The sequence below is a fragment of the Nerophis ophidion genome, linkage group LG15 (assembly GCF_033978795.1).
Source record: "Nerophis ophidion isolate RoL-2023_Sa linkage group LG15, RoL_Noph_v1.0, whole genome shotgun sequence".
NCBI lineage: Eukaryota > Metazoa > Chordata > Actinopteri > Syngnathiformes > Syngnathidae > Nerophis > Nerophis ophidion.
The window spans coordinates 43,087,144-43,108,614 of NC_084625.1; the positions used below are offsets into that span (position 1 = coordinate 43,087,144).

At 42.4% G+C, this 21,471-nt stretch overlaps 1 protein-coding gene across 1 annotated transcript in view; it reads right to left on the reverse strand.

Moving 5' to 3' along the window:
• Nucleotides 1-6,171, reverse strand: part of tgfbr1b (transforming growth factor, beta receptor 1 b) — a 126,666-nt gene extending 120,495 nt beyond the window's left edge. Inside the window, exon 1 of the mRNA XM_061922185.1 lies at nt 6,073-6,171. Within this exon, the coding sequence (XP_061778169.1) occupies nt 6,073-6,136 (64 nt within the window). The 5' untranslated portion in view covers nt 6,137-6,171. The remainder of the gene's footprint in view (nt 1-6,072) is intronic.
• Nucleotides 6,172-21,471: the final 15,300 nt, after the last annotated feature.

The following is a 21,471-nucleotide window of genomic DNA, read 5'->3' on the forward strand; positions in this document are numbered from 1 at the left end:
AAGACCTTCAGTATATCTGTATGTGGAATTAATGGATGAAATGGATTAAGCAAATAAATCAAACAATGTGCTGATATGATCCACTTCAACAAACTCTTCAAACTTAGTGTTTACAAAATACAAAGAAGAACCATAATTAACATTCTGAATTTATTCCATCCATCCATTCTTTAATTCTCAAAATAATCTTACTTATCTTATCAAATGAAATATAACTTACTCCACCAATTATTAATTGTTTTATTTTTATTGTGATTACTTACGGAGTATATTGTGAATAACTTGAGGACAGGAAGTGAACAAAGGTTTTAGCAACTGTTACGTAAAAGAAAAGGGGTAGGATTAAATAAGCTCTGCTTCTTCCTACTCTTTTTCGAACATGTTGAAAAGAAAAACTGGAAATTGTGATCTATCATGTTGTATGCGTGCATGTTCGAAATAAACTCAAACTCAAAACAAATATATAAAAAAATGGTGTGTTCTTGTAGAGCTGGGCGATATATTGATATACTCGATATATTGCGGGTTTGTCTCTGTGCGATATAGAAAATAACTATATCGTGATATTCGAGTATACATTCTCACGCAGTAGCTTTTAGCTGCGGGCATTACACTACATGCATTTCTTCCTCTTTCTTGTCTCTCCTTCTCACGGACACTTAAAACCAGCGCACCTTACACACGTCACATACTGACACATAAGCAACATCATACGCTCCCGCGGAGCAGAAAGGTATAGACATAACATTAGCCGTGATGCTAACGGAGTGGTGCGAATGGTAATATAAGAAAAAGGAGGTGCGAATCTGGTAACAAATGGAGGAAGAATTAATTCCCAAAGAAAACAGCACGAGGTCCATCGTCTGGCGGTGGTTTGGCTTCAAGCGGGAATATGTTGAACATTTCTGCAGTGGAAGCGTTGCTACCAAAAGTAGCACCACTGCTAATTTGCAGCATCATCTGAAAAGTCACCCACTAGAGAATGAAGAGTGCTTGAAACTCTGCATGTCAACATCTCCGTTGGGTGCCACACCCACAAAATGCCAAAGCAACTATTTCCACATAAACACCGTAGGACATACACTATTTGATATGCAGCTCATTTTTATGTGACACTTATTGAAATATCTTCTGTGACATGCCCAAAAGTGCACTTTATTTGTTTTTAACTATTGTAGTGGCGTTCTGTACAAAAAGTACACTTTAATTTAGTGTTGTTTTGATATGTCATCTTAGTGACACCATGCACGAAAGTGCACTCATAGCTTGTTTTGAAATGTCTCTGACAATCTTGCACTTTCTGTTTTGAAATGACATGAAAGTTTGTGCCACTGCTTAATAACTGTTTAATAAATACAGTTTTGGTCAATTGACTTACGAAAGTTTAAAATGAGCATATATCAATGCAGTATGAAGAAGAATGTTTTGAAAGTTTAAAAGTAGCATATATCAATGCAGTATGAAGAAGAATGTTTTAATGTAGACACATAGAATCAGCTACTGCTGTGATTATATGTATCAAGTGTTAATTCAAGTCCGAGGCAAAACATCAAGATATATATCGCGTATCGCGATATGGCCTAAAAATATTGAGATATTAAAAAAGGTTATATCGCCCCGTCTTAATTGCAGCACAACCAACACACAATAGGCGGCACAAAAAGCAACTACCTGTAAACAAGCAGAAGTGTTTCTGACTCTGACCCAGTGTCAAAATACGCATCAAGTCTTAATTCAAGGCTAAGGAAAACTACCGCGATATATATCTGTATCACGATATGGTCTAAAAATATTGAGATATTAAAAAAAGGCCATATCGCCCAGCCCCATGTTCTTGTCTTTACAAAAGGATTGCGATTGATGGGCAACTGCGGCGTGGCGCAGTGGAAGAGTGGCTGTGCGCAACTCGAGGGTCCCTGGTTCAATCTCCACCTAGTACCAACCTCGTCACGTCCGTTGTGTCCTGAGCAAGACACTTCACCCTTGCTCCTGATGGGTGCGGGTTAGCGCCTTGCATGGCAGCTCCCTCCATCAGTGTGTGAATGTGTGTGTGAATGGGTAAATGTGGAAGTAGTGTCAAAGCGCTTTGAGTACCTTGAAACGCTATACAAGTACAACCCATTTATCATTTAGCATTCCAAAAAAAGTGCAGTTCCCCTTTAACTCCATTAATGGTACATTTATATAACCAACGTTTTGTGCATTGACCTGAAATACTGGTCCAAATTGTCCCATAATGAATGGATGTTTGCTTTTAATTAACTGACATTTCATTAAATTGTACTCATCACACACAAAGCACACACTAAATGGTGGTAAAATAAAAATGTCTTACAGAGCCCTAATTATTCTTTATTAAATGGGTTGCGTTTGAATATTTCTGGCTGTCTATGGTAAACAATGCGCCATTCGGATCTCCTCTGACCTTAGGTACCACTGTTTTCTTAAAAAGGGGGCGAGGGGCTGAACATGTGATGGCGCGCAGACAAATGGGCGGTGGGAGGCTTGGGGAAGGAAGCAGCTTATAGGCGGGGAAGCTCCGAGGGATGGGATGGGCAATAGTGACGGCGCCTCATTTTACCCACTGCCCATGTTTGGATGACCACAAACAATGCAACCAGCCCTCCTATGTTGTGGGTAACATGCATCCTTCAGACACAGTTTTGCATGCACGGAGCATTTTTTAAGCATGAAAAGTGTTTTTTTTTTTTTACATGACTTACAATCTGACATAAAATGCACAAATCTAACATCTGAACGACTGCGGATTCCGATGTGAAGCATCCTCCTGCAGGACAAAAGCATGTGGAATTTGCCTCCCTTCTGTGCGTCCCTAAGGCGAAATATCAATTTGATAATGGCCCCGATTGTGAGGTGACGGGGTGTTATGTGAGGACACGGCTCTGCTTTTGGCAATGGGAGGTTCTGATCAAGCTTCCTGGATGTGTGTGAAAAGCCCCCCCCCCCAACCCCCTCCACTCATGATCAGGCTCCCATGCTCTCTGCACAAAGAAAAGACACAAAGAAAACGCCTGAGTCTGCCATTTAATGCGTACTAGCTCGCAATCATGTTCATAACTCACGCAGAATGTCGTTTTTATGGAATCACGCGTGAAAGTCAGGAATATAGCCCACCCCCAATTTGCTGCATAAGGGTGTGTTGCGCGGCGGCAGGTGGCTGGGGATAAATCAATGCAGAATATTAAGTTGACTGCGGTTAAACCCTTCAAATCGAACGGCACTACAAATCCTCCCACGCGTTTTTAGGAATCATGAATGAAAGCGGCGTGAGCGGACATCCCATTGCAGAAACCGCTCTGTGCTGCCGTTGGAGATAACACCAGCGGAAAAGCCAATCCGGGAAAATAATGTTCCTCAGCGGCAAGAACCAAAAAGTAGGGTGAGATCATTTCTGGATCGGTGCGGCAGGGAACGTTGATGAGACTTTTGTGGCTTCTTTCTAAAGTTAACAACCGATGAATCCGGACTCGATGATTTCAAACGACAATTCTCAAACTTCAAGCGTCTACATTGGGAGGAAAGTCTGCGGGCTATAGAGCGTTTTCCAGTACTCTAGAAAACCCTCCCAGTAACAGAGATGCTACCTCAGTAGAAGCATTTAAGTCCCATCTTATTACTAATTTGTATACTCCAGCCTTTAAATACACCCCCCTTTAGGACCAGTTGATCTGCCTTCTCTTTTCTGCTCTGCCCTCCTCTCCTGCGTAGAGAGGTTATTAGGTGACCACAGGTGTTGTGCCAGCTGTTCAAAGTCGGGACCCAGGGCTGGACCACTCATCTGTGCATCAGTTGGGGAAGTCTCCGCGCTGCTGACTTGTCTCCACTCGAGATGATCCCACTATGGACTGGCCTCTTACACTATTAAATAGACCCACTATGGACTGGACTCTCACACTATTAACTAGATCCACTATGGACAGGACTCTCACACTATTAACTAATTCCACTATGGACTGGACTCTCACACCATTAACTAGACCCACTATGGACTGGACTCTCACACTATTAACTAAATCCACTATGGACTGGACTCTCACACTATTAACTAAATCCACTATGGACTGGACTCTCACACTATTAACCAATTCCACTATGGACTGGACTCTCACACCATTAAATAGATCTACTATGGACTGGACTCTTACACTATTAACTAGACCCACTATGGACTGGACTCTCACTAATAACTAGACCCACTATGGACTGGACTCTCACTAATAACCAGACCCACTATGGAATGGACTCTCACACTATTAACTAAATTCACTATGGACTGGACTCACACTATTAACTAAATCCACTATGGACTGGACTCTTACACTATTAACTAGACCCACTATGGACTGGACTCTCACACTATTAACTAGATCCACTATGAACAGGACTCTCACACTATTAACTAATTCCACTATGGACTGGACTCTCACACTATTAACTAAATCCACTACGGACTGGACTCACACTATTAACTCAACCCACTATGGACTGGACTCTCACTAATAACTAGGCCCACTATGGACTGGACTCTCACTAATAACCAGACCCACTATGGACTGGACTCTCACACTATTAACTAAATCCACTATGGACTGGACTCTCACACTATTAACTAAATCCACTATGGACTGGACTATCACACTATTAACTAGATCCACTATGGACAGGACTCTCACACTATTAACTAATTCCACTATGGACTGGACTCTCACACCATTAATTAGATCTACTATGGACTGGACTCTCACACCATTAATTAGATCTACTATGGACTAGATTCTCACACTATTAACCAGACCCACTATGGACTGTACTCTCACACTATTAACTAGACCCACTATGGACTGGACTCTCACACTATTAACTAGACCCACTATGGACTGGACTCTCACACTATTAACTAAATCCACTACGGACTGGACTCACACTATAAACTCAACCCACTACGGAGTGGAGCCTCACACTATCAACTACACCCACTATGGACTGGACTCTTACACTATTAACCAGACCCACTATGGACTGGACTCTCACACTATTAACCAGACCCACTATGGACTGGACTCTCACACTATTAGCCAGACCCACTATGGACTGGACTCTCACACTATTAACCAGACCCACTATGGACTGGACTCTCAACACTATCAACCAGACCCACTGTGGACTGGACTCTCACACTATTAACTAGACCCATGATGGACTGGACTCTCACACCATTAATTAGATCCACTCAACGTCCACTGCACCAGTCGCCCAAAAGGGGACGGGGGTCCCCACCAAGGTTTCTCATTGTAGCCCATTGGGTTGAGTTTTTCCTTGCCCTGATGTGGGATCTGAGCCGAGGATGTTATGGCTTGTGCAGCCCTTTGAGACACCTTGTGATTTAGGGTTATATAAATAAACTTTGATTGAATGTTGTATATCTGTGTTGGCCCTGCTATGAGGTGGCGACTTGTCCAGGGTGTACACCACCTTCCGCCCGATTCTGGCTGAGATAGGCTCCAGCGACCCCAAAAAAGGGACGAGCGGTAGAAATGGATGGATGGATGATTGATACGCAACTTTACGTGACTCGAATTGAAAATTGTGCACTTCTTGTGAACATAGGGGTTAAAAAAAGTAGGACGAGACATTGTGGCAGTTTATTAGTTGTCCTCATTGATCCACGACGTAAATGAACAACCAAAAACTGTCCAAACATTCGCCACTGCCAACTTTCTATGAGAAAACTCCGCGCGTACTTATTGGCCGAGCAGAAAACGAACGACTCAGCCCCCGAAAAAAAAAACATTCACGTCGAATTCTAATGTGTTGAGCCTTTAAAGCCCGGAGTGACTTTAAACTCCTGGCGTGGTTGTTTTGACGGACAATAAACATTCCACAGACAGCAGCGAGCTCGTCGGCGACCCTGCGCCATCTTAGTTTACTCTTCACGTTTCTTCAACAAAGAGATTTCCTTGCCTCTCTTGTCGCCGGCAACAGTGTAACTCCGTGGAAACATTCCCCCAAACCCCCAAACACGGCCGCATGTGGCATATTTAGAGCTCTTACCGGTGTTTCGTGGTATAATGGTGGCCAAAAGCAGCAGAAGTGAAAAGCATGGTATTGTATCCATCGTGGCTCCACACCAGACTGACTGGTAGCGGGCTTCTAACTTCTCCTTGGGATGACAAAAGCGGAGCAGCGATTGGTTGGTGGAGTTGCAAGTCCCGCCTACTTTGCGAAACCCGTGAAGCGTATTGGTTAAGACGACCGGGGAGAGACCCGCCTATTGAGAACCGTTCTTCCACTGCTGTAAACAAACACTGTTGCTATTTCCTTGAATATAATTGTATTACTAGCTTCATTGGCAACACTAAAATTGGCCTTAGAGTGTGAAATTTGTCATCAGAGTATATACATTGAATTATGTAGATATTTCAAAGTATAAAATCTGATGATTAACTTGTGTGATGACTGTTTTATGCTGATAGTACAGGGGTCGGGAACCTTTTGGGCTGAGAGAGCCAAAAAGCCAAATATTTTAAAATGTATTTCTGTGAGAGCCATTTAAAGGCCTACTGAAATTAGATTTTCTTATTTAAACGGGGATAGCAGGTCCATTCTATGTGTCATACTTGATCATTTCGCAATATTGCCATATTTTTTACTGAAAGGATTTAGGAGAGACCATCCACGATAAAGTTCGCAACTTTCGGTACTAAGAGAAAAGCCCTGCCTCTACTGGAAGTCGCAGACGATGATGTCACACGTGTGATGGCTCCTCACATATTCACATTGTTTTTAATGGGAGCCTCCAACAAAAAGTGCAATTCGGACCGAAAAAACGACAATGTCCACATTAATTTGAGCGAGGATGAAAGATTCGTGTTTGAGGATATTGATAGCGACGGACTAGAGAAGAAAAAAAAAAACGTGATTGCATTGGGACGGATTCCGATGTTTTTAGAGACATTTACTAGGATGATTCAGGGAAATCCCTTATCCTTCTGTTGTGTTGCTAGTGTTTTAGTGAGTTTAACAGTACTTGATAGTCGGAAGGGTGTCTCCACGGGTGTCTTGACGCGCAGTGTCTCAGGGGAGTCGACGGCAGCTATGGACGGCACAATCTCAGCTTTTCTCCGGTAAGAACTGACTTTTTAACCACAATTTTCTCACCGAAACCTGCTGGTTGACATTTGGTAGGGATCCATGTTCTCTTGACCGCGCTCTGATCCATAGGAAAGTTTCACCTCCAGGAATTTTAAACAAGGAATCACCGTGTGTTTGTGTGGCTAAAGGCTAAAGCTTCCCAACTCCATCTTTCTACTGTGACTTCTCCAATATTAATTGAACAGATTGCAAAAGATTCAGCAACACAGATGTCCAAAATACTGTGTAATTATGCCGTTAAAGCAGACGACTTTTAGTTGTGTGTGTGTGCAGCGCTCATACTTCCTAAAAACCTGTGACGTCTTGTCATTACACAACGTTTTCAAGGCAAAACTCCCGGGAAATTAAAAATTTTAATTTAGTAAACTAAATTTAAAATTGTAGTTTAGTAAACTAAAAAGGCCGTATTGGCATGTGTTGCAATGTTAATATTTCATCATTGATATATAAACTATCAGACTGTGTGGTCGGTAGTAGTGGGTTTCAGTAGGCCTTTAAAGAGTCGGGAAGCTTTAGTCTTTAGCCACACAAACACACAGTGATTCCTTGTTTAAAATTCCTGGAGGTGAAACTTTCCTATTGATCAGAGCGCGGTCAAAAGAACATGGATCCCTACAAAATGTCAACCAGCAGGTTTGGGTGAGAAAATTGTGGTTAAAAAGTCAGTTCTTACCGGAGAAAAGCTGAGCTTGTGCGGTCCATAGCTGCCGTCGACTCCCCTGAGACACTGCGCGTCAAGACAACCGTGGAGACACCCTTCCGACTATCAGGTACTATTTAATTCAATAAAACACTAGCAACACAATAGAAAGATAAGGGATTTCCCAGAATTATCCTAGTAAATGTGTCTAAAAACATCGGAATCCGTCTCAATGCAATTGCATTTTTTTTAAACTTTTTTTTTTTAATATTTTTTTTTTTCTAGTCCGCCGCTATCAATATCCTCAAACACAAATCTTTCATCCTCGCTCAAATTAATGAGGAAATTGTCGTTTCTCGGTCCGAATAGCACTTTTTGTTGGAGGCTCCCATTAAAAACAATGTGAATACGTGAGGAGCCATCACACTTGTGACATCATCGTCTGCGACTTCCAGTAGAGGCAGGGCTTTTCACTTAGCACCGAAAGTCGCAAACTTTATCGTGGATGTTCTCTACTAAATCCTTTCAGTAAAAATATGGCAATATCACGAAATGATCAAGTATGACACAGATTGGACCTGCTATCCCCGTTTGAATAAGAAAATCTCACTTCAGTAGGTCTTTAATATTTTTTAACACTGAACACAACTAAAAGCGTGCATTTTTAAGTAAGACCAACATTTCTAGAGTATTATAGGTCTCTTATTCTTTGTAATAACAGTGTTATTCTGAAGCTAACTATGGAGGCGCCGTGGCCTGCGGGCCTGCAGCGAATTGGGGTGTGCCAGGACCGGTTTCGAAATCAGCGACAGGTGCGTAGATGGCCCACCTGGGCCTTGTTATCTAATCACCTGTCGCTCTGTTATAAGCAGCAGCCAGGGGGAGAGACGGGGTTGAGGCTGGAGCCAGAGCGCGAACGAGAACGAAAGAGAAAAATACAATTGCTGGAAAGCAACTGAGAGACTTATTGAAAAATAAAACAATATTGTAACCCTGAAACAGGTTCTCATGTCGGTGCTTGGTGGTCTGAAGAACCCCCAGGAGAGCAAGCCCCACACTAACCAATAATAAATAAATAACTTCTTACCATTAACGTAACTTCTTGAACAGGTGCGGTAGAAAACGGATGGATGGATTAAAAATGCATGAGAATGTTTTATATTTTGAACGTTATTTTTAACACTGTGATTACAAGTGGAATTATTCATTACTTATCGTGTTAAGCAAAGGCCGGCTCAGATTTATCTGAGAGCCAGATGCAGTCATCAAAAGAGCCTCATCTGGCTCGCGAGCCATAGGTTCCATACCCCTGGCGTAGTGAGTAGCGCAGCTGTGCCCGAAACCTGAGGGTTGCAGGTTCGCTCCCCGCCTACTGACATCCAAATTGCTGACGTTGTGTCCTTGGGCAGGACAATTCACCCTTGCCACCGGTGCTGCTCACACTGGTGAATGAATGGTGAATGAATGAAAATTAGCAGCCTCACTTCCGTCAGTCTACCCCAGGGCAGCTGTGGTTATGAAAGTAGCTTACCACCACCAGTTGTGAATGAATGATGGGTTCCCACTTCTCTGTGAGCACTGTGAGTATCTAATAAGAGGAAAGCCTAATCCATTATTATTATTATTATTGCTTACCAAAGTCGTACTAAAACATTTTTGACAGATTTTTGAATGCTGTGTGTAATTTTCTTTATTCTCAATGTAACGTTCAAAGTTTTTGGTGCTGATTACTGGCGTCATCTTGCAGTTGACACGTATCTCTTATGTGTGACTGCCATCTACTGGTCACACTTATCATTTCACCGTGTACCAAATAAAATGGCTTCGAGGTCGGTAAGGACAACTAGAATTATGCCGTGCATTAGGCGCGGCCGGTTGTAAGGCGCACTGTCGATTTTTGAGAAAATGAAAGGATCCTACTCAGTGGCCTAGAGGTTAGAGTGTCCGCTCTGAGATCTGCAGGTTGTGAGTTCAAACCCCGGCCGAGTCATACCAAACACTAGAAAAATGGGACCCATTACCTCCTTGTTTGGCACGCGGCATCAAGGGTTGGAATTGGGGGTTAAATCATCAAAAATGATTCCAGGGCGCGGCCCCTGCTGCTGCTCATAGCTCCCCTCACCTCCCAGGGGGTGATCGAGGGTGATGGGTCAAATGCTGAGAATAATTTCGCCACACCTAGTGTGTGTGTGACAATCATGGGTACTTTAACTCTTAACTTTTAGATTTAAGTGCGCCTTATAGTCATACTTGCCAACCTTGAGACCTCCAAATTCGGGAGTTGGGGATGTTTAGGGGTAGCGGGGTGTGTATATATATTTTCAAGTATTTCTTATTTCTTATATATATACATATATACACAATAAATAATCTGTTCATGGCCACCGTGTTCAATGGAGAAGTCTGATCTACAAAATTTGCAGGCAGCATAGCCCTTCCCCTTCGAGCTGTCCTGGATGAACTGAAATTATTTTTTCGCAATCATTTTGGAACTTGTAAGCGTACTTCTTCTTCTTACTCGTCGTCGCCATGTCTCTTCTTCGTTCTTCTGCTTTGTCTCTGCTACGTTTTTGGACATTACTACTTGCCGTGGTTTTGAAGTAATGCATGATGGGAATCCGGATGTTGTGTGTCAGTGTATTAACGTGCCGGCTGGAATAAAAACACGCTGAGAAATGGCTCCGTGCCTGCCAGCTTTATGGGTTGTAGATAAACCTATGAATAACGGAGACTAGAAATGCGCGGATAGGCAATTATATCATGCGCAACCGCATCACCAAAATCGTCATCCACCCGCCGTCCACCCGAATCAACATTTTATCAGGACCGTACCCGCCCGCCAACCGCCCGCTGAGATACATCAGATGTCGGCCGCCTTTACCACTCACAGAGCTATTTAAACCTGTTTCACAGAGTAATGATGACAATTGGAGCCGCTAACGTTCTCGCGACTATCCAATAGCGTTCATCCTGATGACAAGAATATGGGCGTCTTGTGAAGCCATTGCCTTAGACACCTTCAACAACATGTACGAACCGAATGTTGGTCCGGCAACATGTGTGCAGCTTCCGCAATTACACGTACAAGATTGAAAGGCATAGTGGGTGATACAGAGTACACTGATGGGTGTGATATAAACAACTTTAACACATACTAATATGCGCCACGCTGTGAAGCCACACCAATTAAGAACGATAAAACAAAAAAAACCTTTTACAAAAGTCTAATTCCATTAACAACCTGGTCTGATGAAGATAAGGTTATTTTTTTTATTTTTTTAATAAAATAAAATGAGATTTAAAAAAAACGAAAACAATGAAATTTTTGGGGGATAAAAAAGAAAGTAAAATCATATAAAACATTTACATAAAAAATAGTAATTAATGATAGTGTTAGTGGACCGGCGACACACACAATCATGTGTGTTTCAGGGACTGTGTCCCTTGCAGACTGTGTTATATATGTTGTGGGAACCAGCATTTTGGTAGTAGAAAGAAACAACCCTTTTTTGTGTGAGTGGATGTGGCTGGGTGTGAATGGGGGCGGGAGTGGTTTTCTTTGGGGGGTTGATGCACTGATGGAAAGTGTATCTTGTGTGTTTTTGTGTTGATTTAATAAAAAAAAAATAATAATAAAATAAAAAAAATAAGTGCTGTGTCAAAAATCGAAATGCGGCCCCTTTGGTCAAAATTAAAGAAAAAAAATGTATATAGAGACATACTGTAATAACTTGAAGTAAATGATGAAAATTAAAAACCATTTACAAACAAACATTTTAAAAAAGAAAAAAAAAAAAAAAAGGACGACAAACACATTTCAGGAGAACATCCTCACAGTAACACAACATAAACGCAACACAACAAATACCCAGAATCCGTTGTATTCGTGACACTTCCTGAATATATTTTACACCCCCGCGCCCCCAACCGCGCCCACCTTACCGACGCACAGGGGGGTGGCAGGATTTGCTGCTAGCGGGGTGATGAAATAGTCAGAAGTATCATGAATACAAAGGATTCTGGGTATTTGTTGTGTTGCGTTTATGTTGTGTTACCGTGAGGATGTTCTCCCGAAATGTGTTTGTTGTTCTTAATTGGTGTGGCTTCACAGCGTGGCGCATATTACTAAGAGTGTTAACATTGTTTATATCACAACCATCAGTGTACTCTGTATCACCCAGTATGCCTTGCAGTCGTGTGCGTGTTGCCGCGTAAGCCCCACACACATGATGCTGGACTGACAAGCAGATCGTACATGTTGTAGAAGGCAACAAAGCCAATGGCTTCATAGCACGCCCTAATACTTATTATCTGGGTGACGGCCGGCTGTCATTCTCGAAAATAATAGCGACACCTATTGTCTTCTTCGCTTTATGACACGGGTCTTAAATGGCTCTTTGAATGGCAAAGGATACCGATCCCAGAACCATGTATATAAAATAATTCCGGATTGTTTAACCGCAACCCGCCCGAATCTAATCAAAATCTATTTTTTCGTCATGTCAACCGCCCGACCCGCGGTTTATCCGCGGACTCCGCGGATGAGACCGCAAACCGCGCATCTCTAACGGAGACATATATAAGAGTCTCCTTTTCTCAGGTGAGGGGGGACGCTAAAGGTAGTGACTTTAAGGCACGCCCCCGATATTGTTGTCCGGGTGGAAATCAAAGGAAATTTGTGAGAATGATTGCCCCGGGAGATTTTCGGGAGGGACACTGAAATTCTGGAGTCTCCTGGGAAAATCGTGAGGGTTGGCAAGTGTGCTTACATTCCCAAAAATACAGTAATCCTTTTTTTTTTGCTGGAGTAACTTTCCAAAGAAACACAAGTCAAGGCAAGGCAAAACTATCTTCAGAAATACACTACATATAAATATAGATATAGTCTCTGATGCAAGTATTCTCTTCAGACGTCGGTGGCGTTTCGTTTCGGTTTCAGAAATTACAACAGAAGGAAGAGGTTTTGATTTTTAGGCCGACGGGGGCTTTAAGCAGAAGTTGAAACAAAAAAAACAGTCTGTGTAAGCGTCGGAGGAACGGAAGGTGACAGTCACATGATTTGTCAGACAAACAGGCAGTGAGTGTCACGGTGCCTCTGACTGAGGGAACAAATCCTAATGATAATATCAGAAAACAGATTATATTCCCTCTGCTGCCGTCCGCCATAGATTAGATTGTTTTCAATGGCACGCTGTGGCGCCACATGTGTGTCAGGCTCTCCAAAACACACACGCACACACACACACACACACACACACACACACACACACACACACACACACACACACACACAGCTGACATCTTTCCAATAAAGACATCATGTATTGTCCTAAAGTTCCAACCTTCCTTTGTTCCTTCACGTTTCTTCCCATCTGCAGTCTGGGCCAGTGGCGGAGACCTTCCCATCCCCCACCTTCACACGCTCTCTGTGGACAATGTGACAAAGATTGATGGTGGACGATCATTTCGGTGTGCAACCGCCCTGCGCGACATGGCAGTGAGCGGGCGCGCACGTGTGTTCAGAAATCAACAGAGGCTGTGACTTTCATGCAGATTCGTGCACTGCCACACTGTAAAAAGTCAGTGTTCAAAAACAAGAACAAAAATACAAAAATTAGGGGTATTTTATTTGAGGTAAGCAAAATTATCTGCCAATAGAACAAGAAAATTTGGCTTGTAAGACTTTCCAAAACAAGTAAAATTACCTAAACTCATCCATCCATCCATTTTCTACCGCTTATTCCCTTTCGGGGTCGCGGGGGGCGCTGACGCCTATCTCAGCTACGATCGGGCGGAAGGCGGGGTACACCCTGGACAAGTCGCCACTTCATCGCAGGGCCAACGCAGAAAGACAGACAGCATTCACACACTAGGGCCAATTTAGTGTTTCCAATCAACCTATCCCCAGGTGCATGTCTTTGGAAGTGGGAGGAAGCCGGAGTACCCGGAGGGAACCCACGCATTCACGGGGAGGACATGCAAACTCCACACAGAAAGATCCTCAGCCTGGATTTGAACCCAGGACTGCAGAACCTTCGTATTGTGAGGCAGACGCACTAACCCCTCTGCCACCGTGAAACCCTCAAATAAGTATATTCTCACTAATAACAAGTGCACTTTTATTAGGAGAAAAAAATGAGACCTTTTTGCTCAATATGTTGAAAAATATTCTCAAAGGCCTACTGAAACCCACTACTACCGACCAGGCAGTCTGATAGTTTATATATCAATGATGAAATATTAACATTGCAACACATGCCAATACGGCCTTTTTAGTTTACTAAATTACAATTTTAAATTTCCCGGGAGTTTGGTCTTGAAAATGTCGTGTAATGACGACGTGTACGCAAGACGTCACAGGTTTTTAGGAAATATGAGCGCTGCACACACACACAGCTAAAAGTTGTCTGCTTTAACGGCATAATTACACAGTATTTTGGACATCTGTGTTGCTGAATTTTTTGCAATTTGTTCAATTAATATTGGAGAAGTCACAGTAGAAAGATAGAGGAGGGAAGCTTTAGCCTTTAGCCACACAAACACACGGTGATTCCTTGTTTAAAATTCCTGGAGGTGAAACTTTCTTATGGATCAGAGCGCGGTCAAGAGAACATGGATCACTACCAAATGTCAACCAGCAGGTTTCGGTGAGAAAATTGTGGTTAAAAAGTCAGTTCTTACCGGAGAAAAGCTGAGCTTGTGCCGTCCATAGCTGCCATCGACTCCACTGAGACACTGCGCGTCAAGACACCCGTGGAGACACCCCTCCGACTATCAGGTACTATTTAACTCACTAAAACACTAGCAACACAATAGAAAGATAAGGGATTTCACAGAATGATCCTAGTAAATGTCTCTAAAAACATCGGAATCCGTCCCAATTACTTATTTATTTTTATTAAAAAAAATGTTCTAGTCCGTCGCTATCAATATCCTCAAACACGAATCTTTCATCCTCGCTCGAATTGTCGTTTTCTCGGTCCGAATAGCACTTTTTGTTGAAGGCTCCCATTAAAAACAATGTGAATATGTGAGGAGCCATCACACTTGTGACATCATCGTCTGCGACTTCCAGTAGAGGCAGGGCTTTTCTCTTAGCACCGAAAGTTGCGAACTTTATCGTCAATGTTCTCTACTAAATCCTTTCAGCAAAAATATGGCAATATCGCGAAATGATCAAGTATGACACATAGAATGGACCTGCTATCCCCGTTTAAATAAGAAAATCTCATTTCAGTAGGCCTTTAAATTAAATGGTAAACGGGTTTGTGGGGAGGCGCAGCCGGCGAGCGAGCAGCGGGGCGGGGCACGTTGAGGCCTCGCCCAAGATGGCGGCGAGGAGGCGGAGAATGCGGCTGAGCGGAGAGGCGGGGCTTGCCGGGAGTGACGCTACGAGCGAGATCAGGTGCGTGGCTCGCACACCGGGACACAATTAACCCATCTCCAGAGGTGGGTAGTAACGCGCTACATTTACTCCGTTACATCTACTTGAGTAACTTATGGGATAAATTGTACTTCTATGAGTAGTTTTTATGCAACATACTTTTACTTTTACTTGAGTATATTTATAGAAAAGAAACGCTACTTTTACTCCGCTCCATTTATCTACAATCAGGTCGCTACTCGCTACTTTTTTTTTATCGATCAGTTAATGCACGCTTTGTTTGTTTTGATTTTGTCAGACACGCATTCAAAGTAGGAACTACGCATGCCTGCGTTTCACCAATCACGTGCAGTCACAGGTGACGTTGGACCAATCAAACAGAGCCAGGTGGTCACGTGACTGTCACACGTAGAACACGATATGTTGAAAAACTTATTGTGGTGTTACCATTTAGTGGTCAACTGTACGGAATATGTACTGTATTGTGAAATCTACTAAAAAAAAGTTTCAATCAATCAACCAATCAATCAAAAGTGTAAAGGAAAAAAGACACTTTTTATTTCAACCGTACTTCCCGTCAAAAGCCTAAAGACTGATCGCACAGTTCCTGTCTTCACAATAAAAGCGCCGCTCCATCGCGCCTGCGCTAACAAAATAAGAGTCTCCGAAAGCCAGAGCAAACAAACTAGCAAGCTACGGAGTTTGCCGCCAATGTATTTCTTGTAAAGTGTATAAATACGAATATGGAAGCTGGACAAATAAGATGCCAAAAAACAACGACTTTCATGATGTATTAGACAGGAAGGAGGAACTTTTTTTCTCCTCCATTTGAAAACCGGGACGTTATCAGCACTATACTCTCTGATTCCAATCAATGCAAGTCATCAGAATCAGGTAATACACCAACTTATATTCTTGTCTTCATGAAAGATAGGAATCTATATGTTAAACATGCATGTATATTCATTAAAACACCTTTAATATGTCAACAAAAACGGCAAAATAAATAAATATAAATTATATACTGTATATATAAAGGTATGTATGTATATATATATGATATGTGTGTATGTATATATGAGGTAGATCACCTCGACTTGGTCATTTATTAAGTAATCGATTAACGTTGAAAAACTTATTGGGGTGTTACCATTTAGTGGTCAATTGTAGGGAATATGTACTGTACTGTGCAATCTAATAATACAAGTTTCAATCAATCAATCAATCAATCAATCAATCAATGCCTACTGAGCCTATGGTGCTCAATTTGCCTTAATTTATTTTTATTTTAATGTATTATTATTTAATATATAATATTGTTTTAGTTGCTTAAGAGATATTCCTGGCTCTGAATTTGCACATTGCTATTTTTATGTTTTTGTGCATTATTTGTTGCCGTAATCATTAAACGAACAGGTTACTCCTCAGTTACTCACTACTTGAGTAGTTTTTTCACAACATACTTTTTACTTTTACTCAAGTAAATATTTGGGTGACTACTCCTTACTTTTACTTGAGTAATACATCTCTAAAGTAACAGTACTCTTACTTGAGTACAATTTCTGGCTACTCTACCCACCTCTGCCCATCTCCTCATGATGTATAAAAGGGGAGAAGGAGGAGAGATCGAAGAAGAAGTAGGAGTGCCGGCAACAGCGACCAAGAAGTGAGAGAGAGCAAGAAACGAGAGACGGAGACCCGGCCGACTAAAGAGCGAACCGGAAGCAAGACGCGAGAGACGAGGAGCGAGACACGGAGCGACGACGGCGAAAAAGACATCTGCTTTTTTTGTCGTCGTCGTCGTTCCCACTGCTCGTGCTCCGTGTCTCGCTCCTCGTCTCTCGCGTCTTGCTTTAGTGGGAGCGACGAAGGCGAAAAAGGCAGATGTCTTTTTCGCCGGAAGCAAGACGCGAGAGACGAGGAGCGAGACACGGAGTGCGAGCAGTGGGAACGACGACGGCGAAAAAGACATCTGCATTTTTCGCCGTCGTGGCTCCAACTGCTCACGCTCCGTGTCTCGCTCCTCGTCTCTCGCGTCTTGCTTCCAGTCCGCTCTCTAGTCGGCCGCGTCTCCGTCTCTCGTGTCTTGCTCTCTCTCGCTTCTCGGTCGCTGTTGCCGGCTTTCCTACTCCTTCTTCGATACATCCTCCTTCTCCCCTTTTATACATCATGAGGAGATGGGTTAATTGTGTCCCGGTGTGCGAGCCACGCACCTGATCTCGCTCGTAGCGTCGCTCCCGGCACGCCCCGCCTCTCCGCTCAGCCGCATTCTCCGCCTCCTCGCCGCCATCAGCGTGCCCCGCCCTGCTGCTCGTTCGCCGGTTGCGCCTCCCCACAGGGTTATACTTGTATAGCACATTTCTACCTTTGTTTTTAAGGAACTCAAAGCTATTTGACACTATTTCCAAATTCACACACTGATGGCGGGAGCTGCCATGCAAGGCCCTAACCACGACCCATCAGGAGCAAGGGTGAAGTGTCTTGCTCAAGGACACAACGGATCTAACGAGCATGGTAGAAGGTGGGGATTGAACCAGGAACCCCCAGGTTGCTGACACAGCCACTCTCCCAACTGCGCCACACAAATACTAGTAAATTAATAATAATAATAATAATAATAATGATACAAATAATTATGTAAGTAAATGCCAGTGCCATTATCTTGACATAATGATATGCGCTCGGCATCATGATTTTTTTTTCCATGCTTGAAGTAAGAAATGATTACTTTAAAAAAGTAGTTTTATACTTGTGAGTGTTGATGACACAGCTTTGCAACAGTTGATATTCTAGTTTCAAGCATGTTTTACTCGATATAGGTCATCAAATCTCAGCAACAAGCTGTAATATCTTACTGAGATCATTTAAGACCAAAAGCCTCAAAACAAGTAAAACACTAACATAAAATCTGCTTAGTGAGAAGAATTATCTTATCAGACAGAAAATAATCAAATATCGGCCTTATTTGAGATATTCAATCTTACTTAGATTTCAGTTTTTGCAGTTCTACAGTCCTGGGCAAGAAATGATGGAATCGCTAAACTCGGAGGATGTTCCTTCAGGTTTGTAGAAATAAAAAGGAAGATAACAGACTTGACACAAAACAGTCATTTCAAATGCCAACTTTCTGGCTTGAAGAAAAACAAAAATAAATTAAGAATAACTGTGGTAGTCAGTAACAGTTTCAATTTTAGGTCGAGCAAATTGAAAATATGGAATCACTCAATTTTGAGGAAAACATTGTGGAATCAGCCTGTAAATTTTCATTTACCGTATGAAAATACTGTAAAAACCTCTACAGGCTTAGTTGGCCACATGCGTGGACAGCACCTTTTAGCTCTTATTTCCAAAATTGTGTACACTACTGAATTGGGGTCTTATGGCCACTTATGTGGACACTTACGCTGCCATCTGGTGGTGTCAGAAGAGTATGGAATTAGGGGAAAAAAAGTGTAAAAATAAGAATGAGCATGTCACTAAACATGAAGTACACGTTTGTTACTTATGGACTAAGTATATCATATAAAAAGATGATTCTTAGTTTTTACTGTAATTAGGGTCCAATAAGCCCAAATAGTTAAAATAAAGAAATAAAAATAAAAAAGCATATAAACAAATAGTTTGGGCCTTAAGAGGTTAATTAAAAAGGAATATCGTCACGATATTTTGCTAAATATGTTGATTGTTCACAGTCACTGTGTGTGAAATCTGGACCAAGTGCAAACAACATAAGCAAAAGGCAAGCATACTGATAGACTAAGGAAAACATGAATTGATTAACAAGGACCCCGACTTAAAGGCCTACTGAAACCCACTACTACCGACCACGCAGTCTGATAGTTTATATATCAATGATGAAATATTAACATTGCAACACATGCCATTACGGCCTTTTTAGTTTACTAAATTGCAATTTTAAATTTCCCGGGAGGTATCCTGTTGAAAACGTCATGGAATGATGACGCTTATGATGAGGCGTGCTTGTGACGTTATTGGTTGGAGCGAACATTTCAGCCCAGCACCACACACGGCTTAAAGTCGTCTTTTTTAATCGCATAATTACACAGTATTTTGGACATCTGTGTTGCTGAATCTTTTGCAATTTGTTCAATTAATAATGGAGACGTCAAATAAGAATGCTGTTGTTGGAAAGCGGTGGATTGCAGCTGCCTTTAGCAACCGTAACACAGCCGGTGTTTCTTTGTTTGTTGTGAAGCTTTAACACAGAGCGGTCAAGCGAACACGTTTCTCTAACTCAACTAGCAAGTTTTTGGATGGGAAAATTGTGATATTAAGTCTGCTCTTACCGGAGACTTCAGTGGATTATGCGACCTCCTCCTGCAGCTCAAAAAGGCAGCTGTGATCTTGGCTCCTCGGCTTCTCTCAGAGACCCTGGCGTTCACCGCAGCCATCCGACTGTCAGGTATGACTTTATAATCTCACTAAAACACTATTAACACAATAAGCAGATAAGGGATTTTCCAGAATTATCCTAGTAAATGCGTCTAATTACATCTGAAACGCTCCCACTTTTTTTTCTTGTTTTTTTAGTGCTTCACTCTAACTTTCCTCATCCACAAATCTTTCATCCTCGCTCAAATTAATGGGGAAATTGTCCCTTTCTTGGTCCGAATAGCTCTTGCTGCTGGAGGCTATGATTATAAACATTGTGAGGATGTGAGGAGCCCTACAACCCGTGACATCACGCGCACATCGTCTGCTACTGCTGCTTTTTATTAGCAACCAAAAGTTGCAGACTTTATCGTGGATGTTCTCTACTAAATCCTTTCAGCAAAAATATGGCAATATCGCGAAATGATCAAGTATGACACATAGAATGGACCTGCTATCCCCGTTTAAATAAGAACATTTCATTTCAGTAGGCCTTTAAACAAGTTGAACAATTTATTCGGGTGTTACCATTTAGTGGTCAATTGTACGGAATATGTACTGTACTGTGCCATCTACTAATAAAAGTTTCAATCAATCAATCAAAACATCGAAGCATCAAGACAGACAACTTAAAGCAATGTCTTGAAAACAGAAAATGCACAGCAAAACAAATGAAGAAGAAATGGGTGAAAACTGGAGTCACCGTCTGACCGAACTGTAAGACAGTAATATAGTAAACCACTTCTCCATACGTCCTCAGCCTGATTTGTATGAACTACCCTGATCTGGGAAATGCGGTGGAAACACAAACCACACACTTCTACAGGAACCTATAGATCCAGGGTGCAAAGGTTCCAGGAAAAGGTCCTATTGATGACATAGGGCTGCAAGTCAAGTAGTGGCACTGGGAAGATTACATTACATCTTCAATAAGTGCACAAGTATCACGTGTGGCGAGGTCGGGTCGGGGTTTCTTCTCCCGGAATGCAGAACGGACGGCTCCGGACGACAATGTGAAGTAGGAGATGATTTATTTCTGATAAATCACAAACGTACCAAAAAGACAGAACAAACAAAAGAAAAATGTGGCGATCGCACGGGAAACTAAGGAAACCCAGGAGCAAGAATCAGGAACATCAAAACCTAACCGTTGCGTATGGCAAACAATGAAGCCACGTGACTAAATAGCTCTCTGATTAGTGCTCAACAGCAGGTGAACGTGCCGAGCACTAATCAGAGGCAGGTGAAACCAATTAGCACCCATGGTAACCAAAACAAACACCCAAAGTGCACAAAACAGGAACTAAGGGAGTCCAAAACTATCCATCCCATCCATTTTCTACCGCTTATTCCCTTTTGGGGTCGCGGGGGGCGCTGGCGCCTATCTCAGCTACAATCGGGCGGAAGGCGGGGTACACCCTGGACAAGTCGCCACCTCATCGCAGGGCCAACACAGATAGACAGACAACATTCACACTCACATTCACACACTAGGGCCAATTTAGTGTTGCCAATCAACCTATCCCCAGGTGCATATCTTTGGAAGTGGGAGAAAGCCGGAGTACCCAAAACTAACCGAACATAACTAAACAAAACATGATCCGGACTACGGATCATGACAACAAGTTTCCATTGAAATTTTGGACACTATTGTTATTCCAACATCCGACACAAGGTAAAGGTCATTTCCTGCAAATAGTGTGGTGAAAATTGGGAAAAAAATGCACCATGACCTCAAACCGGCCAAGCAGATCTGAAGAGTACCGTTTGTCACTTGTTAAGTTCATGCCTCAGAGACTGCACACCCCTTATACCAGACCTGGTCAAAATAAAGGCCTACTGAAATGAGATTTTCTTATTTAAAATGGGGATAGCAGGTCCA